The following is a 27,165-nucleotide window of genomic DNA, read 5'->3' on the forward strand; positions in this document are numbered from 1 at the left end:
GGATTCTTCTGGTCAATAGTATAATAAATTGGCCTAAATTCTGTGTCTCAATAAAATCCTGTCACATTGTGCTTATGTTTTCTAAGTCTGATGTGCACACTGACCCCTGTAGGAATTCCATCTGTAGTCATGGTTACCGACTCTGAGGAAGCTACTTTTAAATTCTCAAAAAATCTTCTCCCTACACAAAAATAAGCCATTTCTAATCTTGTGCCCTTTTTTTGAGTACCATTTCCAAAAGATTTCTAGTTGTGTCAAAATTCTCAACAACACAAATAGCTTTTGGGTATCTACTCACTTGTCAACTGTAATGAAAAAAATGTCAGAAATAAATTCATTTTTATGTAATTCGATCTGCAGATTCCAAACCATACTGCAACATGCTGAGTAATAGAACTTATAAGTACTACATTTATAAGTGCTAGTTTCTGCTGAGACACTGCTTTTTTGTTTGTCTTCAACAAACAATGTTTGTAAGCTTGACTGTGATATTAAGTTTTGTTGTGTGAGTGATTTTTTTGTTTATCAGCATGCAACAGCATCACTGGTTGGCTAATTTTATTTGTCAACTTGACAGGTGCATGGACAGGAGCATATATTTGGTCAAGTATTTTTCTAGGTGACTGTGAGTGCATTTCAGGATGAGATTAATATTCTAATAAATAGACTGAAGAGAACAGACTGCGCTCCATAAGGTAGGTGTTTTTTTTTTCCGGTCATTTCAGCATGGAATGAAAAATAGAAGCAGAGAAGCTCTCAAGTCAGTCCTGTATTTAAGTTGTGTGACCTGCTATTTCCTCGCCCTTAATATAGTGAAAATATGCCTCCAAAAAAAAGAAAATGCTCATAAAGCAAGATAAAAGTTAATGTGCTGGGTACCAGAGGTTTACTGCAGTCAGCCTAGCTATTCAGAAGGCTGAGATCGGAGAATCACAGCTCAATACCAGCATGGGCAGGAAAGACCATGAGAGGTGTGGCGCAAGTAGTAGAGTAGTAGAGTGGTAGCCTTGAGTAAAACAGCTATGATCAGTGCCCAGGTCCAAACGTCAAGCCCCAGAACACACACACACACACACACACACACACACACACACACACACACACACATATACACACACAGAGTTACTGTGTTTAACTTAAATAGTACACTGAAAAGGCTGTAAGTCTTCAGCAGAAGTTGGGTGATGGTATGAGGAAAATGAACTAAGCATCCCCAGTAGCTCTTGAATCCTGTGCATCTTGAGCATTCTTGGTTTTATCTCAACTGCAATCTCCTTTGAACCAAATATTCAGATAGCAAGGATCTGCTGTACAGAAATTGAAAACATGTAGAAGGATTTTTTAGCACATTGGCATTATCTTCATCTATGATCTCTGATATGAGGACTTTTCTATTTACTTTTGTAAAGATGCATTTTTTTCCTTACCATGTGATGACAGAGTGTTGGTGAATTGCATGGGGCTGGAGCTGCTTATTGGGTAATGCTAGGGGACATGTCAGCTAAGAACCGCTGGTAGTGAGGAAAGGAAACTACCCTTTCTTAGTGCGCAGTTTGAGCAACACTGGGGTGCTTCTTCCACTCTACAGTAATCCTACAATTTTATGTTATCGCATAATTCAAGAGTTCATTTATATAATGTTCAAAAAGTGGAAACATCAAATGAGTGGAATGTACACCACTTGCATATTTCTCAGAAGACTAAAACACTTCAATGTTGCTCTTTGTCAAATCCCTTTCCTAAACCAAGGTGTGAGCTAACCGCTCATCTTCGAGAGAGCCCTGCCACCTTGTGGTTGGCGATGTTACCTGCAACAGATACCGCATCCGATCTTAATGGGGAAAGACCCACAGAGAAGAGCAAGTGAATGCAGCAGTTTGCCAGTTCCTACTGTGGAAAGAAAAGGAAAAGAAGAGAGGAGAGGGGAAGAGAAGACAGGAGAGGAGAGAAGGGGAGGAGGAGAAAAAAAGAAAGAACGAAAAGAGAAAGAAAGAAAGAAAGAAAGAAAGAAAGAAAGAAAGAAAGAAAGAAAGAAAGAAAGAAAGAGAGAGAGAGAGAGAAAGGGAGGGAGAGAAAAGGAGGGAGGGAGAAAGAGAGAAAAAGCGAGAAAGCGAGAGGGAGGGAGGGAGGGAAGGAAGGAAAGAAAGAAAGAGAAAGAAAGAAAGAAAGAAAGAAAGAAAGAAAGAAAGAAAGAAAGAAAGAAAGAAAGAAAGAAAAGAAAGAAAGGGGGAATCATAGAAACTGTGGGACAAAGGGTGAACCAACGCAACAGCGATAGTCACTAGACACCTTAATGGAAATGAACTTTACATCTTGTGTGGGAGGGGAGTGGGGGAGGAAAACGAGGTGGGAGGGGGAATGGGGGGGTAACACTTCAAAAAAGAAATGTACTCATTACCTTATTTATGTAACTGTAAACCTTCTGTACATCATCTTTACAATAAAATAAAATTTAAAAATTACTAAAAAGATATATTAACCACTTGAAAAGAGAGAGAGAAAGGAAAGAAAGAGGAGAGAAAGAGAAAGGGAAAGAAAGAAAATGAAAGAGAGAGAAAGGAAAGGAAGGAAAAGAAATCGATTTATTGCAATAATAGAGTTAAATACATTCTCCAAAAGAAATATCAGAACCAAAGCCCTTATCCCCAATTTTTGCTTCCCTCTCCCTCTTTCACTGTCAATCTCATTCCAAACTCAGTAGCTCCCTAAAACTCTAGCCACTGCTTTGATTTCTATTTCCCCTAAATTTCCTGCCATTATAGATTACCTTTTAGACATCAGTATATATTTCAATGCATTGAACTGACGGCTAAAAGGTATATTCAGATGGTTTTAAACATTATAGCTTACATAAAACCACCCTAATTGTTTTTTTCACTCATGTTGCGGTGATTTACTGTATTACAACACTTATCACAGTCTGAGTTTATTTTGCTTATTATATTGCCTTCCAAATTATTAGCCACAAGAGAATTAACATTTTACACATACTGTAACTATAGTCTGGAAAATTGTAAGTGATCCATAAAGATTTATTGAGTAAATTTATTGCAAACCAAAATGCACCTTGTGTATATCCACAAATGTTTTGAATTTGTTCTTAATATGTTTCAAAATTAACAACTTACACATTAATTACATCAGGAAAGTCTTACAAAAATCAAAATAAGTAACAAAACAACCCAACTAGCAGCAGGGAGATGAGGACACCACACAGACACTTTTCTACAGTATTTCAGGTGCCTACCACATGGGAAACCTTAAAGAAAACCAGTTTCTAGAAGCCTCTGTTACCTCTTGTTTACAATTTAGATAGATAGATAGATAGATAGATAGATAGATAGATAGATAGATAGATAGATAGATAGATAGATAGATAGATAGATGAGATATATATAAGGTACTGTTAACTACTGTAAAAATCAAAATAAGTAAGTGCAATAAGCATTAAACTCAAACCCAATGTCTTCGTGTTTATGACAAGTATTGTATTATTGCGCCATGATTCATATACTTGGCTCAGAGCTACTTTGATTGCAAATGCTAATATAAATAGTTTGAAATGGGATAATGTTACAGATCTCTGGATTGAAACATGCGAACATTTTTAAGTAGTCTATGCTGACTACCTGAATTAATTTGACTCGATTAATTTTTAATTAGATGTGAGTATAAAAAGTGATGTCTATCCAGACACTGGTGGTTCACACTTGTAATCCTATTCACGAATCTAAGATCATAGGAATTCAAGGGGTAAAAAAAAGAAAAAGAAAAAGAAACAAAGAGGAGGGGAGAGGGAGAAGGGAGAAGAGAGAAGACACAACTTTTACCGGGCAGTTGGGTTGAGGTCTTAAAGTGGATCACATACTCCTTCTTGTGAACCCCATTTTTTTTAGGGTGGGACTGTTTGAGACCGGGTCTCCCTCTCAGCATATAACCCACGTTGGCCCCGAACTCGAGATCCCTTAATCCCAAATTCTAGGGTTCCACCTTAATGCTTATCTTTACTCTTGAGTTTTCCAAGGCAGTTTGAGATTTTTTAAACAATTGGATTGGGAATGGGGAGGGGATGCACGGGTAAACCACAACTCCCAGCATGCTCCGGGTCGGCGTTACGGGTAACGCTGTAAGTAAACTACAACTCCCAGCATGCTCCGGGTCGGGGATACGAGAAACGCTGTAAGTAAACTACAACTCCCAGCATGCCCAGGGGAAGTACGGAGGCTGCACAGACCGGGACACGCGGGAGTTCTTGGGACGTCAGCATGGCGGTGTTTGCAGATTTGGACTTGAGAGCGGGCGCTGATGTGAAAACCCTTCGCGGACTAGTCGAGACCGCTGCTCACCGTGAGTGTGGCCGGCTTCGGAGGTCGCAGCGCTGGCCCCTCGCCGCTCACGTCGGGCTCTGCTCTGCAGATCTTCTAGGCTTCTTGTTCAGGTTTCTCCTGGGGTGTCTGAGATGTCAGGGAGGGAAGCTGGCGCCAGGCTCGGGCCGCTGTGGAGCCCTCTCGTGGGAAAGTTCTGGAAGACGGGTTCCTGTCCCTTCTCGTCTGCCTGCCCCCGCGCAGTGAGGGAGCAGGCCCGAAGGAGACCCCACAGCTGCGAGCGGGAGATGTCAGGCCGGGCCGGGCTCCCCGAGGTTCAGTCATCAACCAGTGCTTTGCGCTTCACCACCGCTTCCTGACCCTGGCGACAGTATCTGGGCTCGTGCAGGGAGTCGGGACACCGGCCGAGAGTGGTGTGGAGGGTCGGAGAGTGACAGAGGAAGAGGAGGGTGGTGAGGGGCGGAGGACAGGAAAGGACCAGAACTCCTTGTGGGAGCTCATTGCTGGCACTTTGCAGAGGCGAAGCTAGAAAACAACCATTTTCTGCCATGTACATCACTGTTTCTTCATGTCACCGTTATGAAGTACAGGCGTCCTGAAAAGCGGCAACACCTGGATCAGGTCCTTTGTCTCTATGGTCTCTAAAAATGAGTTCAGGACCCAGAGGGAGAAGTAAACTTGCAAAATTTATTGAAGAAAAAGATGAGCAGAGCCCCTTCTAGATAGGGGCAGAGGTGGAAATGCACTGTCTGAGTTATGTCATTCAGGAGTTAATATCAAGGTGTCTCCAGGAAAAAGCTATTTGACTCTCAAGATCATTGGACAGCCTGCAAGTCCTATCAGTCCCCAGAGTCTCCATGCATCTTGCACAAGTGTCTCAAGCATTGTTCAGTCCCTCTGACTGGATGCCCCTTTAAGGTGTACCACTTGGTTCACATTCAAGTTTTCCAGGGGTAATGGGCCAAGGGCCTCATGTGCAACTGCTCAAGGCCATGGTGATCTGTGATATCTAGAGACTTGCATACAGGATTGCTCAAGGCCTTGGTGAGAGATGAAGAAGCACTATAAGAAGGGGCCTTGCCCTGATTGCCCAGCCAGGCGCTTTTTCTGCTCCCATTCCCTCTCTGTCTGCAAGAGGATTGAGCCAAGAGCCAACACACACACACACACACACCCCAAAATTTACAGATACTAAAAGGTTCTGTATAAATAGGGTAGTATTTGCATATAATCTGCATACCTCCTGTAAAACATCTCTAGATTCCTTATGATATAGAATAGGATGAAAATGCTATATAAATAACTAATTGTTATAATGTAGTGTTTAGGTAATATGGACAAGGGGGAAAAGGTTGTATAAGATCAATACAGGCACTGTCGGACCCTCAGCCCTCCTCATATTTTCTGTCCCTGTGCACCTATGCAAAGCCAACTGTGTCAGCAGAAGGGCTATCTGTAATAGCCACTAATTAGCATTGTTCTTTGCAGTATACTTCTTTTATCAATCGAAAAAGATAGATTCAATGACCAGAACTGTAAAGTGCTAGTAGTCCTAGCAGTTCCTACAAAATGAATGTACTTGGATGTTGCTTGTTGCAAGTATTACCTTCTCAGCTGTCCTCTCAATGAATACATAAGCATCCTTAGAAAGGGTCTATGTGTTATTCATTCTACTTCTTTGCAATACTCTGTAAAGTCACTCAGCAAGCACCTCTCATGATAGTTACTCAATTAATACTTGTGAAATAAATGAAATACCTTTAAAAAATAAATTTGACAAGTTGTATTTTTTTAGAGAATTGCCATAATTTAAATAGGCTTGAAAGAAATGTGTAAAAGCATGCACATTCTTAGCCAGTCTGTAGTTCTTTAAAATGAAATTCATGACAGGTGACAGGAAATCACTTCAACTTATTAGGCAAAAGGTAAGAGTGTGAGCCATTGGCTCACACTTGCAATCCAACCTGAGGATAGAAGTTTAAAGCCAGGCCAGTCAGGAAAGCCTCAGAGACTCTTAGGTCCAATCAACCAGCAAAACAAAAACAATAACAACAACTGATTGAAGGTATGGCTCAAGTGGTAGAGCACCAGCTTTGAGCGAAAAGCAAGAGCAAGGATAGGAAGCCCTAAATTTAAGCCCCAGCACTGGCACACACGCGTGAGCACACACACACACACACACACACACACACACACACACGAGAAAAGGAGACTGATTTTTTTGGGGGGAGAGGGGGGTCCGGTCATGGAGCCTGAACTCTGGGCCTGGGTGCTGCCCCTCAGCTCTTCAGCTCAAGGCTAGTGCTCTACCACTTGAGCCACAGTGCCACTTCTACCTTTTTCTGGTTATTTGGTGCTGAGGAATCAAACCCAAGGCCTCATGCATGCAAGGCAAGCGCTCTACCACTGAGCCACCTTCCCAGCCCAGGAAACTGATTTTAAAGAACAAGGAAGACCAAGATCCAATGCTCTGTTTATGATGTGACAAAAGAAAAACAATAATGATAAGCTTCACATATATGCTATATAAGTAAAAAGTACACCAAAAACTACTTGGGGAGTTTCTCCTAAGACAACAGATGAAGACTTTAGGAATAAGTTCTGTACTAAATTTTTACTGGCCAAAATGACATCTTAAATGGGTATAATAAAGTGTAACATAGGAATGATACAGACGGAGAACCTAAAATCTAACATTTAAGTAACTTAGTTATATTTAGATTTGGAAGCAATCAGATTTCTCACCCATAACTTCTATGCCAAACTGCTTCCTAGTTTTTTCTTTCCAGTACTGGGGATCAAACTCAGGGCCTGGTGTATACTAGGCAAATATTCATTGGACATGAGTTAAATCCCCAGCCTTATCCTCTAGTCTTTATATCTAGAATTCGAATGATTAGTATGTACAGAATGGAGACTTTCACAAGAATATTCTCTTTTTTTTTTTTTTTTTGCAGTTGGATATTCAGTTGTTGCCATCAATCATATTGTTGACTTTAAGGAAAAGAAACAGGTAAAAAAAATTTTGAAGTTAATATGTATGAAGTATTTATAATTACTGCGTTTAATTGGGAATATGGAAGCTACAATGAGTGTATTTCTTAAATTCACTCTTTGTGCACTCTTACGTGATTATTTTATGTTAGCAAGTCAGCTAGTATGTACTTATGCAAATGATTAATGTTTTTGTGGTTCATTCTGGCATGATATTAGGATTCTCCAAGTTGAATTGGTGTTAAATTTTGTTCAGTCATGTTTACAAATATTAAGCATTGTTACTAACTGAACTGTAACCACAGTATTTTGTGCTCATTAATTTTTTTTCTTATAGACACATTAATTTTCCTGTTGGCTAGTAAATATACACACACATATTTCTCAATAGGCCTACCAAAAACTCTGCCTTATATTTTCTGTCTAAAAAATTGTTTTTAATCCTTTTATCCACTGATGTTATTAGTTTCCTTTCTTTAAAGTAGAAATAAAAGGAAAATCTTAGTCTATTTTGAATGCCAGAATGCCAGAAATTAACTTTATTTTTTTTTCCTTAAGTCTCTTCTTAGACTCATGCCTTAAACACATACAATTGGGGGTGACTTTTCTTCTTATTTGTTATAGGAAATTGAAAAACCAGTAGCTGTTTCTGAGCTCTTCACCACTTTGCCAATTGTACAGGTAGGCATTTTGATGTCGAAGAAGCACTCACTTTGAAGGTAGTCTGTATGAGTACAGTACCATCACCTGAATATACCACCCTCTGCTTACCAGTTTTGCCTTTCTATCAAGACTCAGCTCTTCATGAAATATTCTTTATCCACTCAGTATCCTCTTGAAATCCCTACAACTCCTTTCCCCCTCCCAGCCTCCCCTATAGGGATTGAACTCAAGGACTTCAACTTGCCCGGCAGTCACTATATCACTGGAGCCATGCCCCTAACCTTTTTCTTCACTGGTTTTCTTTTAGGCTGGATTAGCTTGTTCTTCAGTCCTGCTTGTGCTTCCTTGTGTCACTGGGAATGATAGGTGCATGCCACTACACCCAGCACCCAGCTATTGATTGAGCTGGGCATAGGCATCTCAGGAAACTTGTTTATTCTTTGCTGGGCTTAAATCATGATCTCTATCTCCCAATTATTTAGTATTACAGGCTTGAGCACAACACCCACTTGCTCTACAACTTTTAACTGATCTTATTATATGTAGTTTAATAGACCTATTTTATTTTTCCTCTGGTTATATTGAAAACTCCTTGAGAATAGAAGCTAGGCTACAAAGAGGTTACAATTCCATAAGTCAGGTTATGAGTACAATGCATCTTGATCACTGTGGTCACCCCTTCCAGTGTTCTTCCCCATTTTCCCCCTGCCAGTGCCTTTTAATGAGTGCTTTCAACTTAAACAGGAAAATTAATCCATTCTGATTAATGCTTTTTTATTTAAGCTTTTTTTTTGTTTACAGGGGAAATCAAGACCAATTAAAATTTTAACTAGATTGACAATTATAGTTACAGATCCATCTCACTGCAATGTTTTGGTAAGTTAAGTATTTTTCCGCTTTACTTTTGGCCTTGTTAAGTTGAATTGACTAGTGTTAAACATTGTTGTATTTCATCTCACCCCATTCTTTTATTTCTTCTCACCCTCACAACCCACGTGCTCTGTATAACTATGTCTTCTGCTCATACCACAATTAACGCATTTCTTCTCAACTGTTATTCACTGAATTTTTTAAAACCATACATAGGTGCTTGGCAAATTGCTGTGTCTAAAGTAGACATGATCCTTGAACCACAAAGCTTGTAGAACTAAACAACTACTAATTACAAATGTGAGGAATGTTTAAAAGGTGCAAGGGAGATGGAGGGAGTAGCAGATTGAGTGTTCCAGGGGTATATAACCTTAGTAAATTGATGTTCAAGCTGGGACCAGAAGAGATGGTAATTGCCAAATAGCTGACAAATAGGAAAGAGAGTTCCCTTCAAACAAAATGAATTACACAAAGATCCCAAAGTCAAGAACATAATAAGAACTCAGAAATGAAACAAGATAGTTCAGGCAAAGCCTAGTGAGCTGGCTATCTGGAATGAGTTTAGAGAAGGAGGCTTAGTTCAAGATGGAAGGGGAAGACCTTGAAGCTTCCAATCAAGAGAATAAAATGGTGAGATTTGCCTTATAGAGAATGTATTATTAGCAGGAGAGGATTTGAGAGATATCTCAAAGGAGGATTGAATGGATTTTGTGATTGACTGGATATAGAATAATGACTCCCTGGATTGTCTGAGAAGCCAGGTAGACTACCATTTGTTGAAATAGGATGTGAAATGAGAAACTGGCTTTTGTGTCATGTTGGAGACATCACAGGTTATTGTGAGAAGTCAATGGAACCAATCAAATGGGCAGATGGAAATAAAGATATGGCCCTTCAGAAGAGTGAAAGTTAAAGATGTTGTTTTGGTCATCTGTGAAAAGTAATTAAAACTATGAGCATAGATGAGGGTTGTGGTGCTATTTCAAAAAAGGAGACAGTCCTGAGGAACTTCTCCATGATGGAGTAGAAAATGAACAGATTGGAGACAGGAAGCACAGCTCTAGAAAGACAAGAAAGAAAATGGGAAGAAAGAAGGAAAGGTCAGTGGCATCCCTATACCCAAGGTCTCAAGCAGGAGAAGACAAAATCACTAGCTGCCTGGGCAAAAATCATATTATAGATAATAATAGATATGGTCACTGAAGACTGTGCTTGAGAAATCTGACCCTATTAGAGAACAAAAACCATAAGGTAGTCAGTGGATAAAACCTTCTGTGTACAGAGAACTGGGAGAGCTTTGAGTGTGTCTCCTCATAGAAAAGACCAGGTGGTGAGAGAGAAAGTGAGGTCTCTCTGAACCATACTAATCTGGAATGGACGCCTCTGTCATAGAACAGAAGTAAACTCAAAGAATTGTCTCACTTCAAAATAATTGGCATGGGTAAAGAACTCGTGAAAAGACCAACTAATGTTTTATACAGTTACAAGCCAACATTCTGGTTGTCTAGAGTCAGATAAATATAAATGAGCTGAAAAGACGTGAAACAAGCCCTACATCATGTTTACTCAGCATGCCCTCTTGCTTAATCAAGGCACCTGCTACTTCCCTTAAACCTGCCTCCAATTATTATTACACTATATCTTTTCATAAAATAAGGAGTGAAAATGTATAGTATCAACAAATGAAGGTATCATAGCATTATCCTTGTATTCAGAGATTGGACACTGGGACGTGTCTTTCTAGTTTTCACATACAAACTCAGGCTATCATTTGAGATTTTCTTTTTTAAACAGTAAGTCTTTCTCTTTAACCAGTGTGTTTTTCTCCTGTTCTAGGACTTTCAGGTATTTTCTTGTACACCTGACATCTTAATTTGCATTTAACACTACTCTCACTGTGAGCCTAATTGTATCACACGTACTCATTGCACAGAACACATAGCACTAAGTCCTCTATGTTTTTGGTTTTGCAAAAAAAAAAAAAGAAAATGTGAGTCAGGTGCCAGTGGCTCACACCTGGAATCCTAGCTACTCAGGATGCTGAGATCTGAAGATTGCTGTTCAAAGCCAGCAGGAAATGCTGTGAGACTCTTATCTACAATAAACCACTCAGAAAATCAGAAGTGGTGCTGTGGCTCAAGTGGTAAAGCACTAGCCTTGAGCTGAAGAGCTGAGGGACAGCATCTAAGCCCAGAGTTTAAGCCCCATGACCACAAAAAAAAAAAAAAAAAAAGTGAATTCCATTGAAGTCAGACATGCCTTCATGAGCAAGTGCTCAGTAAGTATCTGGTAAGCCCTCCCACTAGTTTGTAAGGTATAAGATGCAGGGCATCCAGGCATGGTGGGTGCATATCTGTAATCTCAGTATTCAGGAGTCTAAAGCACATGAGAACTTCCAAGTTCAAGGCCAGGAGGACTACAATGGAAAATCCTGGATCAAACGAACATACAAGAAAAATCAAGGGCTTTCACTCTTTGGTACACTGTTAAAGCATATATACTGTAGAAAGGAAGAATGGTTGATGGATTAGGTGCTGGTATCTAAACTCCTGGAGCTTTCTGCCAACACACAAAGCAAAACAGAAATGTCAATAACATATAGGAAGTCATGGTTGAAATGTTAAGTGTAACTAGATCTCTAGGCAGAATTCCATGTTTATATTTCTTACTACTGTGTAGTGACATGTGTTTTGTATTACTAGAGAGCAACTTCTTCCAGGGTCCGGCTATATGATATTGTCGCGGTTTTTCCAAAGACAGAAAAGCTTTTTCATGTAAGTAAAGTTATATTTTATGTTAAATCTGATATTGTATCTTTGTACATGACCTTTTTTACATTGCCAAGATACTTACAAGACTACACCTGGAGTCCAGGGATTTCATGGGGATATATTTAACTGGCATGTGGTTTTATTTTGTTTTTATTCATCCCATTAGACATCGGTAGAACAGGTAGAAAGAGCTCACCAAGTTTCCTCTTGTTTCTCTATCCTTGCTCCAGAAATTCTTTTAGAAATTTTTATAGTTATATTGTACTAATAGGATTCCCTTTCCTGTTCTAAAAAACATTATGTATTGCCTTCCTTTTATACTTTCAAAGTTAGCATTTTATTATTAAATTGCCCACTTTTGAGAAGAGCAGAGTTTAACATGCATGTATCGCTTGTTATAGTATAGTAAAGGAAAAAATACAGATAGATATAAATAATATATATACATATATGTACATATATTATTTCTTTTAAGGAATATGTTACTGTGAAAAATTAAGTATAGCTACTTATAGAAATTTCAGAAAGTTGTATTTATCTAAGCTTAAAAAAAAAGATCCCTCTGGCAGAAGTGTATCTCAAAATCTGTTAAAGCAAAATCTGTTCTAAAATTGTAGATTTTTTTCCCTGAGTTTATCCAGTAGATGGAGCTGTTGGCTAAAGGCGACTGATAACTAGGTACCCTATCCAATCTTTTTAAAAATTTGTTTTTGTTATTGTAAAGGTGAGGTAAGTAAGGATTACTGTTACATAAGTCAGGAAATGAGTACATTTCTTTTTGAATAATCTCACTTGTTCCAAGTTCATTTTCAGCATAGTGTCTGGTGAGTGTCACTGCTGCATTTGTTCACCCTTGTCCCACCATTTCTGTGCTTTCTCTTACCCTCCCCCAACCAGATAAACTTTCATATAAGTCAGAAGGTACAGAAATAAAAAACAGTGAGAAATGACTTAAAAAAAAAAAAAAGAAGAAGCAAACTAACATAAAACCTCTCGTTTCCATTCTTGGAGTTCATTTTGATAGACATTTTATATGATTATATGAACATAGCTATAGGGAAACACTTCAGATTATCCATGGGTACCTATCTCTTTTTTTTTATGGATTGCTTTATAAAATACAAAAGTATAATGATTCTCAGGAATTTTACTTTGGTTAAAGGGATAAATGAAAATAAAATGCAAGTAGTAAGTCAATGCACATTCAGCTCTTATCACTGTAGTTAGAAGTTGAAGCTATGTATATGTTTTCTTAAGTTCCATTACAAAAAGTAATTCAATGTTGAAACCGTTGGTGTACAGTACAAGGAGGACCATGGGCATTCCCAAATATGTGAAACAATCACAACTTAGTTTTGTGATTAAATAATAACATTGGGTTATGCACCATGTTTTTCCCCCTGCACTTTAGTGGTGATTATGGAAACAAAACACTGGAAAATATATGTAAATAAAGTCTTTATATATATTTTTATTTATATATGTAAATAAAATCTTTATTTATATATGTAACTAAAAACTTTATTTCCTTGGGGTCTGGGGGCTGTAACCCAACACATGTTAAATATCCACTTACCAGTGAACTACATCCCCAGACTTTTTTACAGAGACAGAAACTCATAAGTTGGTCCAGCAGACCTCGAACTTGGTATCTTCTTGCCTTAGCTCCCTGAATAGCTGGCATTACATTTATGTCCTGGCCTACCAGTCCTTTCCCTCAACATTCCCCTGCCTTGTCTTCAGAAATTCTGGATTACAGGCATGACTATGCCTAGCTTTTATGGTTCTTTAAATGTGCCAGTTAAACATTTGGATTAAAAGAAAGTAAAATCAAATATTTTTGTTTAGAACATTTTAAATTTCAGGTGTCTGAGAGAGCCAACTGGAGTGGTGCTTTATAGCTAAAAGTTTATTATAGTTCATAAATTTAAACCAACACAGATCCTTGTTTAATTGTCTACACCTTCAGTAGAAACATAATGGAGAAATATATAACTAAGATGTGTCCTAACTTACCTCCATCTGGGGGAGAGCCTTTCACAGAATTTTTTAAAATAAACCACTTTTATTTTAAAAAAATTTTTGTCTATGATAATAAACATAATAAAATAAAAAGGTGTACATAAAAGGTATGCCTTCCTGTGGCTCAAGTGGGAGAGTGTTAGTCTTGAGCACAAAGAGGCTGAGGGACAGCACCAAGGCCCTGAGTTCAAGCCCTACAACCAACCAAGAGAAAAAAAAGGTACACCTTCCATCCACTTAAAACTCCCTCTCATTTCCTCTAGTGGCAGCTACTACTACCATTCCTGTTTTCTTTTCAGAATTACCATTTATCTAGCCCTTCTTCCTTTCATTCTGTCTGACTCTTCTTTCCTCATGTCCATGGCCTTTTCACCCCAGAATCAGTAATGCCATGCTTTTCTTCTTCAAACATCAGGTATTTATTGATGACAGTATACTGGTAAGGAAACATAGTCTTAGGACACATAATACCAAATTAATGTGTTTTTTGCCACTTAATAGACTTACTAAAACTTCAGTCCTAGGACAATTCATGGTAAAGATGTCCAGTAAATTGACTGTAGAACAGCTGGACCATACATAAATTCCATTTTGCAAGTTGCTTCCCTGTATTTTGGGAACAGTGTCTTGTTTCTGGGATACTCTGAGGCAGCCTTCTAAGTGTTGAGCCTCCCTAGCAGCCCAGATCTTTGTAGAAGACCATATGAGTCAAAGGTGTTCAGGTCTTATCTTTTGAGAAGGTTCATGGCTATCCCCCTCTATTTCAGCTGAGTCTCAGTTAAACCATCCAAACTAAGGAATGATTAAGTAATTACCTTCATAACAGATCAGATATATTTCAACATAGACCATCACAGAGCCTATGAAGTGAGGCATGCCCACGGAGGTTTTTCTATCTGGTGCGACCCTATCCTTACTCTTACTTGTGCCGGGTTACGGTTTAGCCCTTACCTATTTTTTTCTTCTTCACAGGTTGCTTGCACACATTTAGATGTGGATTTAGTCTGCATAACTTTAACAGAGAAACTACCATTTTACTTCAAAAGACCCCCTATTAATGTGGTAAGTGTTATCTCTTGAATTTTATAACTTTGTAGGAATTTACATTAGCAAATTGGGAGTGAAGAAACCATGTTTCTACAGGGGGAAAAAAGGAGAAGTAATAGGAGGGAGTTTTAGAAAAGAGGATGTTATTATTCTTAAGAATCCAAGCTGGTCATGCTGTCCCAGACGCTCAGGAGGTTGGGGCAGAAGGATCACTTGAGCCCTGGAGTTACACAGTGAGACACGATCTCCAAAATAAACAGTAATACATAATACACTTATTGTCAAGGTGTTTTTGAAAGGCGTTAGAAGTTAAAGTTTATGAAGTATTTTCATTTTTTTGTTTTGTTTTGTTTTTGGGTCTGGTCCTAGAGCCTGAACTTTGGGCCTGGGCGCTGTCCCTCAGCTCTTCAGCTCAAGGAGAGTGCTCTACCACTTGAGCCACAGTGCCACTTCTGGCCTTTTTTTTCTGCTTATGTGGTGCTGAGGAATCGAACCCAGGGCCTCTTATATGCAAGGCAAGAGCTCTACCACTGAGCCACCTTCCCAGCCCCTTATGAAGTATTTTCATTAGTTTGTCTGACATAGAGTCTCACTCTCTCCTTATATAGCCCGAGCTGGCTCTGCATCAGTGTCCTCCTGCCTCTGCACCCCTAATGCTGGGATTATAGGCGTACATCATTATACATGGCTCTATGAAGGATATTTCCTAAGATGGTAGCTAATAATGTTGGGCACTTGCAGTCTGAAAATTGAACATTAAAGGTATAGAACAATGAAAACATACGGAAAAGGACACAACAAACTCCCAGGGTTACTTCCTCCCTCTTGCTATAGAATTTTTCTCATTCCCCTTCTACATAATTTCTCATGTTTCCCCATACCTTTCATCTTCCATGGGTCACACTGCCTTGTAAGCCACAATCTATTTCCATTATAAAGGTGATGCTGTTTCACATCAGTGACTGTTTAGTAGCTATGAAGTCAGCAGTTGTTAAATACTTGTTTGGGAAACTGGAAATGCTGATGTAGAATCATAGCTACCAAAACCTGGGTGTATTCTCAAAAACTACTGTCCAAGAAAGAAATTTGACAGATATAGTCCAGATTTATATATCTATTTTAGTCAGAATTAGACCATCAATTTTTCTGAAGTGGATAATTCCCTTTTTCTTTTATCTGTAGTAGAATCATAACTTCCTCAATATTTGTCTGATTTTTTTGCCAAGGAATCCTCAGTATTGAGGGAGACAAAGGAGAAAATGGATCCATTTGGTATAGAAAATTTTTAACTTGACTTATGTCCTACTTCTGAAAACTATACTACTGTACTTGTACCTGAAAAGTACTAAAACATGTCTAGTCATGTACTTGAAGAGAAAATTAAAACAGCTCTTTTCTGATAAATCCTGAGATTACTGCTGAGCATATAGCACCATCTTTGGTTTGCCATGTTGGTGCCAGTACTTCTAACTGAGCATTAAAGATAACCCTAAATCATCACATTTTAGACTTGGAGACCTGTGTTATTCAGTTATTCATGTCAGATGTGGACTAGCAAGAAGTCATTCAACCCTTCCTTCACAGGACAATTAGAACAGTTCTGATTGGTTGCCTGTCAGAGAAGACATCTGATATGCCCCTGGTGTGTATTATAAAAGCGCAAGCATGCACAGGTGCCTGTCACATACTGTGTCTCTTCATATGTAGCAATTTCTGCCTTTGGAAGTTGGCTTTACTTTTTTGCCAGCTCCAGGCTGCCAGCCCAGTCCTGTATAAACATCTTCTAAAAGTTGTTACCAAACCTTAACAACTTTTTCATCTTTTCACCTTTATTCAACTGGGAAGTCCATTTTCTGTGTCCTTGGTTGAAAGGAGACAGTGTCATGATACTAAGGCCAAAAGTGTGGAAAGGACAGCAATGCACAGCACATAATTAATCCCTCGTGTCCCCCACAATGGTAAGATTCCCAATGACTATGTGGTGAGAGCTCGTCATTGGGTCCCTTAATGTTAACCAGATTGCTAGCTTGGTTATATCGGCTGTGCCACAGACCTTTTTTTGATTGCCTGAGTATCTTGCCTGTGATGAGTCTTTCCTGTAATTATTCTTCTTTGAAGCAGGATATGTCTAATTCTGCTTGTCAGGGGTGTTTATCATTAGTTATTGTGTGGTTGTCATGGTTAGGCAGAAAGCACACACAGTAAGGGAGGCAGGCAGGGCACTGGGGCAGCAGAAGGAGGACACGGGCACTCAAGGCAGAGGCACCAGGACAGCTCACCCCCCACCAAAGGCACCCCCCCCCACCTATTTCCATCTGGAAGTACAAGAAAGCTGCTGCTGTGTGATGGGCATTTTGCGCAGAATTCCCACATTTTTCAATTTTAAAAATTTTGAAAAGTGAGAGGGAGAAGCAATATTTAACAGAGTCTAGTTTTGAAAAAGAAAATCTAGTGTGAACTTTTTACATATGTTAAATAAAAACTGGATGACGGAGTATAAGGGAAGGCTGCACAAGATTTATTTTTAGCCGTCATCTGGTATAGAAGTAGACTGCTTATGTGGTTTGGTCTGGAAGCAGAATTAACCCTATTCACTTGTTCACTTATTTTTCATTTAAGAGAGAAAGCGAGAAACATGTAGTTTGGATCATAATAGTCATTCTATACGTGTGTATGGCAAGATGGTACAGCATGGGAGAAGTGTATGGTACTGGAAACTGCCAGGAAGAAAGGAGAAAGAGAGGATGGAGAGAAGAAAGAGCGTGTGTGTGTGTTTGTGTGTCTGTGCATGCACCAAGGTCCCTTTCAAGTGTTGTAAGATGAGAAAATAGGAGAAGCCACATTTTGAGAGCTCGAATTCTTAGAGTCTTTATTGGAGCACTAGTGGTCTGCAGGCAGCCAATTGTTATAAAGGCCTGCAGCCCACAAATACACAGCACAGTTAGTTAAACAGGCCAGAGAAGAACAAAAACAATACTAACAAACCAGTTCAGCTCCAATGGAGAGCTGAATTGGAATACCATGATGACCAGAGAACAGCCAGGAGACCAGAGACAGGACAGGAACATGGAGACATGTGGCAAGGCGTACTTGTACCTGAGCTGGTCCAGGCCAAAATAGGTCAGCTCAGGGGGCAATGTTACAGGAAAACTCCCAGTCCCAGGCACTGGACTGACAGGTTCAGTAACCTATCAGCCAAGTACCTACCCCTGTCACCAGGACTCAGGTACGCCCATCACCTGAGGTGGAGAAGGGGGGGATGATGTCACTTTCCCCCACCATGAAGACAGAATGCCAGACCTTAACCAGACATACTCGGGTACCAGCAGAACTTTTTCCCTTATGGAAAGATAAGCCTCAACCTTCCTTATAGGGTATGCTCAGAGGCTACTCAGAGGCTGGCAATTAAAGCCATTTAGGGAGTTAATCAATGCAGAATCAGAACATTCTCTATATGCAAAGCTTTACCAAAGCTATGGCATCTGAATTTCTCAGAAACAGAGCCCTCCTAGCTCACCTTGAGCTAGGCCTCTGCATTCAATGTATGGCTTCTCTCACCTCCTGGCTTTTCAGCACTGGGTAGAGAATTTCCTCCACCCAGCAAGAGGCAACCAGGATGGCTGCAAGACGTTACTTAGACTCAGCCTCCTTACCTCACAAGGACCCACCTCTTCCATCAACCTTCTTCCATCACTCCCCCCACCCCCTGTCAAAAAAAAAGGTTTCATCAACCTCCAATAGGGCTACAGTAGAATCCGGCAACCAAACCCTTAGCACATGACCTTTGAGAGACATCAGAATTCAAACTATAAAAGTAACCAAGTCTAATTTTGATAAGGAAACTGTTCATCTACATCCAGATGTTCATGTGCATTTAAAATACAGAATATTCTCCCTTTGAAAACATAACATGTGTAGTACAGGTAGGTATCAGCTAGTCTCGAAGGAGAATTTCAGCCATGAGAAGTTATCAATTAGTGTTATAGGAATCACTTGATTGGGCACTTGAGGAAACAGCACAGATTTATTTTTTTCAGCATTGAAGTTTGAAGTCACAAGACGTGCTCTAACACGGAACCTCTAGCCCTTGCACCAATATTAATTTGGTTGGATTTTGTGCTCTATTCTTTTGTTACTGTGAAAAGCAGGAGTGTTAAGATAGGTAATTCATTAGTCTTTTATTGACAAGCCAGAAGGCATGTGACAATTAGCACCTTAGAAATTGGGATTTTGGAGAGCTGAAGAGCCATAGAAAACAGTTTACACCAAAACAGTGCATTTGTATACTTGACAGCACCAGCACTTTTGTCATCTTCAGCTGCATGATAAGGCCACCATAACTTCAGTTTTACAGTTCCCTCTAAAATCTTCTACAAAAGCTCTGTGCAGTCTTAAGGAACTTGTATAGTAATCCTAAATCATCCAAAGTTGAATTCACCTTCTCATCTTTTAATTAAATGTCTCTTGAAGAGTTGGCTAGATTTATACTCAAGGTTTGATTCCAAGTCTACAATCATTCCCCACTGGTGAATTCTTTTCAGTGTGTGTGTGTGTGTGTGTGTGTGTGTGTGTGTGTGTGTGTGTGTGTGTGTGTGTGTGTGTGTGTGTGTGTGTGTGTGTGTGTGTGTGTGTGTGTGTGTGTGTGTGTGTGTGTGTGTGTGTGTGTGTGTGTGTGTGTGTGTGTGTCTGGTGTCTGAATTTGTGACCAGGCTGGCCTTTTCAGTGTGTGTGTGTGTGTGTGTGTGTGTGTGTGTGTGTGTGTGTGTGTGTGTGTGTGTGTGTGTGTGTGTGTGTGTGTGTGTGTGTGTGTGTGTGTGTGTGTGTGTGTGTGTGTGTGTCTGGTGTCAGAATTTGTGACCAGGCTGGCCTCCAGTTGCAATCCTTCCTCTCTTAGCCTGCTAAGTTCGATTCCATAACAAAGTACCACAAGCCAAGTGGTTAAAACAACACAATTGGTTGCCTCTTGGTTCTGGAGGTAAGTTGTTAGCAGGGTGTATCTCCCTCCAATCTGTAGGAGCCTTTCCTTGTCCCTTCCTTCCTTCTCATAATTTGCCAGCAACCTTTAGCAATGCCCAGCTTGCAGCCATACGAACTCCAACCTCTGCCCCTGTGTCCACAGTTTGTTCAGTTCTTTGTGTGTCTCTGCCTTCACATGGCCATTTTCTTAAAGCACACTAAGATTAGATTAGGACCCTTCCCACTTGCAGTATTAACTACTTCTGTAACTCTGTTTCTAAAAAAGTTAGTGAGAATCTTAAGGGTTAATAATACACTATATCTTTTATGGATAGGGATACAGTTCATCTCTTACTAACTGGCAACCCCTCTTTCTTTTTCTTTTTGGTAGTACTAAGGTTTGAACACACTTGAGCCATGCCTCAGCCCTCCACAGATATCTTGAAACAACCCAAGTCTAGCTAGTAGATGCATCTTAAGTACTATATGTGCCCTGTTTGTATCCAGTAGCATTCAGCTAGAGGAGAGAATGAGGAAATTCTTTGCTAATGTGGAAAAGCTCTCATACTAGGCAGGTCAAGATTGTAGCAGCCTCCCTGTTTGGTAAAGAACAGGGGGAAAAATGCATAGTCAAAAATACTTATATTTTTATGGAGTAATTCTGGAGAACACACAAGAAATTACTGAAAGTGATTTGGGATGGGGCAGGTAAAAGCGGAGACGCAAATAAGACTTTATTCTGTTTTCTTATGTTACTTTGGCTGTGAGTCATGAAGGTGCCTGTTTTAAAAAATGATACACTGAAAGATTGTTATCCTTTTGAATTATTTAAATTAACAGGGAATTAGCACATTCTCCTCCTAATCAACTCCTTGTTTTGTTGGGGGTTTTTTGTCCTCTCTTCTTTCTCTGCAGCTTTGCTTATGATTGGAGTACTTAGAATTGTATTGCCAGTATTGAAATGTCACACACCTGCCCTTGGTTAGCATCTTTATGACTATTATTTCTCATTAATAAAAAAACCTGATCATCTGCCTATTTCTGAACCTTTGGTCAGACTTTCAAACAAAAGGCAATCAGGCAGATATCATTCTTTATGAAGAGGCTATTATGAGCAATCATCTGATGAGCTAATAGCAATTTACATTCAAATGGCCTTAGAAGCAGAAGCCTAGGTAATGAGTGTATTCTATCCATCTAAAAATGTAAAATAAGATGTTATAAAAGAAATATTCACAACCTTCCATAGCACATTATCTTTCAGTTTCTCAAGAGTTTTCCTGGCAATTTTAAAGTGAACCTGATTGATGTAGCAGGATCAAATTTGTGTTTAAAAAAATTAAACTGATAATTATATCTTTGCTTCCCACTCCCGCCCCCAGAAAGCCCCTCTCCTTCCCTCCCCCCGTCCCTTCAAATAGTAAATAGTTAAAATTTTAGCTTTAGTTAATTAGGAATATTTCGGGATCTGATCATACAATTCTGTATCATTCATGCCCTGTATTTCCTGTCTAATGGAGAAAGGTAAATAAATGACTTGCCTGAGAGTCCTTCCCATCCACTCCTTCGGCCTTTTTTCAAACCTTTCTTTGTCTCTTTCTTCATTCTTGGGTCAAATTGGCAAGTCCTTGCACTCACTGAAGAAGGAATTCAGAGGCAGAGACACTTTCACAGAGCAGATTTATTTAGTCAAAAACTAGATTTTATTGAAGTGATCATAAGGCAGTAGCACACATTTAAGGGAGACTGAGGACAGGCCACCAGACCAAGCAGACAAGTGTTCCCAGTCTTCAGCCCTACTGTGGACAGAATGTAAGGATTATGCTACGAATATTTATGTAACAATAGAGTTTTCCAGGAAATGGGAGGGCATGTCCAGGAACCAGGGTGTGGGGAGTGGAGGTATCCTAAGAGCCAAAATGATGATTTGAGGGGAGATGTGTGCCTAAAGCTCTAACTATAATGAAGTGTAAATGAGGCCTCTGGCTAAACTCAGACTTGAAGAAGTCTCTGTTGAAGTCATTACTGAGGACCATTGGTTGGCTGATATACCAAAAAACAGCAATAACTACAGTCAGCCACTGCTCTAGGACAAAATTTACCCATATATGGTGCTGTACCTGTTTCCTGGGTTCTTTGTGGTGTTATTCTCTCTCTACTTGCCCACTCCTATCAGAATTACAGTTAACCCTCTGGGTAACAAGCTCCTCATCTGTTTTCCCTTCCTTACCCGTAGCCTATTTGCCCCCCTGGGACTTCCCTATCCTTATCGTCTTTGTAATGCCTGATTTGATCAAGTTAGCTTCCTCACAGCTAGCATAAACTTTATGTGTCAAGAACAGCCTTGTCTGTTTTCTTCTTGTGGTGGTGCCTTTTGTGTATGAATATGCCTTTGCTTAAAGCAAGGCTTGTGGGAGATGTGTAGGGTAGATAGAGGGTAGGAAGGGAGGTGAGGGGGACTTAAGTAGGATATTGTGTATTTGTCCTTGGCAATTTATTTCTTTTATTTCCTCTGAAGGCAATTGACCGAGGCCTGAGCTTTGAACTTGTCTATAGCCCAGCTATCAGAGACTCCACCATGAGGAGGTACACCATAGCCAATGCCCTCAATTTGATGCAGATCTGCAAAGGAAAGGTATACTCCCAGAATTTCTGGAGGTTTTTCTCTTCTTCAATCACTGGAATTGTCAAGTTGATACTTTTTCCCTAAAGCTAAAAAAATTCTCAAAGCACCACAATAAATTCCTCTTCCCTAGTCCAATGATCTCTACAAAGTTAAGTTTTAAAAAAAAATCTCAAGGGAAGAATAACCTTAAGGAAGGGGAAGGGTTGAAAGCATTTATCTTTTGATAAAAAATGTGCTCTTTGGGGCTGGGAAGGTGGCTCAGTGGTAGAGCACTTGCCTTGCATGCCTGAGGCCCTGGGTTCGATTCCTCAGCACCACATAAGCAGAAAAAAAAAGCCAGAACTGGCACTGTGGCTCAAGTGGTAAAGCGCTAGCCTTGAGGTGAAGAACTAAGAGACAGCACCCAGGCCTAGAGTTCAGGCCCATGACTGGACCCAAAAAAAAATGCTCTTTACCCACTTGAAAAGAACCATCAAGATAGCAACTGCTAATTGGTGAAATTAAGATTTTATGACTTTTCCAACTAGATTTTTACAAGTTAATTCATCTTTACTAAGATGTATTTGGAAAGCCTATTCTATTTCTTTTGATAAGCAACCTTTTAATTTGTCATGAAGCTTTTCATCTTTAATAGAAGTTGTTATCTGTGCCTTTAATGTTACAATGGGATTACTAGTTATTTGTATGATAAGATTCTTCAATTTTTACTATCTTTACTCAAGATTAATATTGATCACTTTTTGTTTTATAGAATGTAATTATATCCAGTGCAGCAGAAAGGGTAAGTATAGCATAGAATAATTTACAGTTCTAAAAAAAACCCCATATTTATAGGATAAAAACTAAAAGTCATGTTAAGAATTACCTGTTTTCTATTTTAACTGCATTTTCATATAGTAATTGCTAAATAATAAGATGTATCTTCATTCAAAGCTTCAAACTTTATCTGTAATTTTTTCCCCTGGGATGGTCCTGAAGTTTGAATTGGGCCTTATACTTGCTAGACAAATGTTCTGCCAGTCAATTAATACCCCTAGCTCTTTTTTGCTTTTGTTATTTTTCTGGATAGGGTCTCAAGTTTTTACCTGAGACTAGCTATAATCCTCCTACCTATTCCTTCAAAGTAACCTGACCCTGCAAAATACTTTTCAAGGTTTGTTCGTATTTTCAACAACCTCCATCACCCATCAAAATTATGAGGAACTAAGTTTGTGTAGTTGGCTTTATTTGAATACTCAGGTGTGGCCACATAAAGCTGTTTAAGTGTTATAAATAACTTCTCTCATACTTTTTTTTTTTTTCATTTCTTTTAGCCTTTGGAAATAAGAGGGCCTTACGATGTGGCAAACTTGTATCCTTTCCTTTGTAGGAAGCTGAAACTTTCTTTTAGGGAATTTGAAGTGTTCTTAAATTTGTATCAATCTCTAATTGTAAGTTTATTGATTAGCAGCTTCCAAATCAGATTACTTCAGGTTGTAGAAAATTTTATCTTCTTACCTTTTAGATTAAGTGGGAGGTAGAGAAGGAGAGTGAGCGTCTATGATAAAATCAGAGTTCAGCGAATTTCAGCTACTAGTTCCAACACTGGTTTCCAATCTACACAGACTGCTATAGAATTAATTAGGCTTTCTCTCAAAGCAACTAAGTGAGCTAGCGTTTTCAGTTGTTTTTGTTAGTCTCATTCTCTGATTCCGGTTGAGATCTTTAATGGTGCCACCAGAGGTTTGCTGTTTGGACTCTCTGAGAATGATGCCAAGGCTGCCGTATCCACGAATTGCCGAGTGGCACTTCTCCATGGAGGTGAGCAAGATCTTCCTGCAAAAACTGAACTGAACCATATCTGCTTTGCACAGTGTCTTTACAGCCATCGTTTCTCAACCTGTTTTAAGACCCATCAGTGCTGTCTCACCCTTACTTCAGGTTTTCCTTTCTGTAGTTTATCAAATGAATATAGTTTGTATCATAAGACAACCAATGAATGAGTTTTTTCAAACTGCACAGGCTTATCTCCCTTACCCCCCCCTCCTCTCTTGCGGGGTATGCTTTCCATGATGAAAACCACTGTTTTAGAGAACTGAGATGTTAGAAATAATATATTAAACCATTTGTTAGGGAAGCAAAAACAGCAGGTGCATTTTTAATATGTTTTTATTGTAAAAATACTGTACAGAGGGGTTACATTTACATGAGCAAGGTAATAAGTACATTTCCTATAAGCATTGTTACTTCCTCCTTTGTTTTTCCCCTACCATCCCTTCCCTCTCACCTCCACAGTTACACTCCACCCCCCATCCTCCCCCCCCACTGCCTAAAATTGTAAAGTTGGTTTTCAACATAATGTCTTGTACATCTCATTGTTACAATGGGTCAACCTGTATCCCTATTTAAGCATTTTGTTTTTCCCTTCCCCTCCCCAAATTAGAGAAGTGTATATACAAGATACAGGGCACTAACATCAAATACAGGGGTTATACCTTGGGGGAGGAACATACAAAGCAACAAAAAAAATCATATGGTACATTATAAGTACATTAGAAACAATAACAAGAACCCCTATTTTGGGGTTCATTTTGCTTAACATCATATGTACATAGCTTTTGACATTTTCCACTTGTCCCAAACATATACTAGTTATTGCAAATTAAGGGAAACCATGGGGCCTATGTTTCTTTGGGCCTGCCTTACTTCACTTAATATAATTTTTTCCAAGTCTTTCCATTTCCTAATAAATGGGGTGATGTCATTCTTTCTGATGGAGGCATAGAATTCCATTGTGTATATATACCACATTTTCTTGATCCATTCATCTGCTGAGGGGCATCTGGGTTGGTTCTATATCTTAGCTATGGTAAATAATGCTGCAATAAACATAGTTGTGCTGGTAGCTTTAATATGGTCTTGTTTGTGATCATTTGGGTAAATGCCCAAAAGTGGGATTGCTGGGTCATAGGGGAGCTCTATGTTTAGTCTTTTGAGGAACCTCCATACTGCTTTCCAAAGTGGTTGAACAAGTTTACATTCCCACCAACAATGCAGTAGGGTTCCCTTTTGGCCACATCCCCTCCAGCATCTGTTGTTATTAGAGTTCTTGATTATAGCCATTCTAACTGGGGTGAGGTGGAATCTCATGTTGTTTTGATTTGCATTTCTTTTATGACTAGAGAGGTTGAGCATTTCTTCATGTGTCTATTGGCCATCCTTCTTTCCTCTTCAGAGAAGTTTCTCTGTAAGTCATTAGCTCACTTATTACCGGGCAGTTGTTTCTTTGAGGGTTTGTTGTTTGGGGGATTTAATTTTTTTGAGTCCAAGTATATTTTAGATATGAGACCCCTATCTGTTGTATGGCTAGTGAAGATCTTCTCCCAATCCGTGGGCTTTCTGTTGATCTTGGTAGCTATGTCCTTTGTCATGCAGAAGCTCTGCAGCTTCATGTAATCTCATTTATCCAACCTTTCTTTCATTGTTGTATGTGGGTGTCTATTAAGAAAATTTCAGGGCTGGGAAGGTGGCTCAGTGGTAGAGCACTTGCCTTGCATGCTCAAGGCCCTGGGTTCGATTCCTCAGCACCACATAAGCAAAAAGAAAAAAGCCGGAAGTGGCGCTGTAGCTCAAGTGGTAGAGCGCTATCCTTGAGCTGAAGAGCTGAGGGACAGCGCCCAGGCCCAGAGTTCAGGCCCCATGACCGGACCCCTCCCCCCCCAAAAAAAAGAAAGAAAATTTCAGCCTGTGTCAAGGATCCCTAGAGTTTCTCCTATTCCTTCCTGTAATGTTTTCAGGGTGTCTGCTTTGACTCCAAGGTCTTTGATCCATTTGGAGTTGATTCTGGTGCGGGGTGATATATAAGGATCTACAGATGATTAACCAATTTTGCCAGCACCATTTACTGAAGAGACTGTCTTCCAGTCTATTTTCTAGCACCCTTATCAAAGCTTAGGTGGCTAGAGGTCTGTGGGTTCATTTCTGGGTTTTCAGAAGTTAACTAAGTTTCAGTTGTCCCATCCTGATCTGAGCATACAAAATAATCGCCATTGTTTTGCTCCTTGTCACCAGTATATAAAATGTCATTCAGTCACTCAACAAGCATTTTTTGAATGTTGATTTATAACCAGGCTATTGTTAGGTATAGGCAATACAGTAGATTGTTGAGAGGCCTATTGACAGTGCAGAAGAAGATGTGGTACATGCTATAAAATGAGGTGAATTCAGACACTGGGAACAGTATTGTTGACTGCTGTAATTACCATTCATAAAGCAATCCTTAGACCCAGTGCTGACTGTATAAGATGCCTGGTCAGACCATTAGACATAAAGCTGCCCTGCAGTTCTACCCAGGAGGTGGTCCTTAGGGATGAATTTGAAGTTGATGATAGACTGCAGGCTTGTCTGTGTTGGGGGAAAAGATAATGGTGTCAGCATCTGCAGAAGTTCACAGGGGTTTTATCATTAACTAGTGCTCCAAGCCAACAAAATGTGATGTCACTCATTAATCAACCTCTTTATGTCTTACCTTGGAACATTGTGATTCTTGTGATTCTTTTGTTTTACAGAAACTAGAAAAACTGCTTTTGGAATTATTTCTACAGTGAAGAAGCCTCGATCCTCAGAAGGGGACGATGATTCTTTTCCAGTCTGCAAGAAAGCTAAATGTGAGGGCTGAAGAGGATGACTCAGTCTGTAACGCTGCCTTCTTCCCCTTCACACTTCATCCTCAATGGAAATAAAACTTTTGCAAGATAGATTGTTTTCATTTAAAGCTAGAAACCAAAACTCAAGCCATCAAAACAGCAAACAAAACCTAGCACAGCAAGTCCTACAAGGCATGGTGGAATGGTGGTGCGTACTATAATCTTAGCAGCTCTGGTGTTCAGGGGCTGAGGCAGGAATAGCACTA

General features: G+C 39.6%; 1 protein-coding gene across 1 annotated transcript; it reads left to right on the plus strand.

The window, feature by feature from the left end:
• The first annotated feature begins 4,237 nt into the window (after positions 1–4,237).
• Rpp30 (ribonuclease P/MRP subunit p30) lies at positions 4,238–27,010 on the plus strand. The gene is made up of 11 exons (XM_070021177.1): positions 4,238–4,347; positions 7,283–7,338; positions 7,944–8,000; positions 8,784–8,858; positions 11,555–11,626; positions 14,618–14,707; positions 22,167–22,283; positions 23,026–23,055; positions 23,588–23,625; positions 23,995–24,074; positions 26,822–27,010. The coding sequence occupies exons 1-11, from the start codon at positions 4,266–4,268 to the stop codon at positions 26,929–26,931; spliced, it is 807 nt and encodes a 268-aa protein (XP_069877278.1). The 5' UTR covers positions 4,238–4,265; the 3' UTR covers positions 26,932–27,010.
• Positions 27,011–27,165: the final 155 nt, after the last annotated feature.

This window comes from Dipodomys merriami, unplaced genomic scaffold (assembly GCF_024711535.1).
Source record: "Dipodomys merriami isolate MVZ:Mamm:240054 unplaced genomic scaffold, mDipMer1.0.p SCAF_14, whole genome shotgun sequence".
In the NCBI taxonomy this organism is placed as follows: Eukaryota; Metazoa; Chordata; class Mammalia; order Rodentia; family Heteromyidae; genus Dipodomys; species Dipodomys merriami.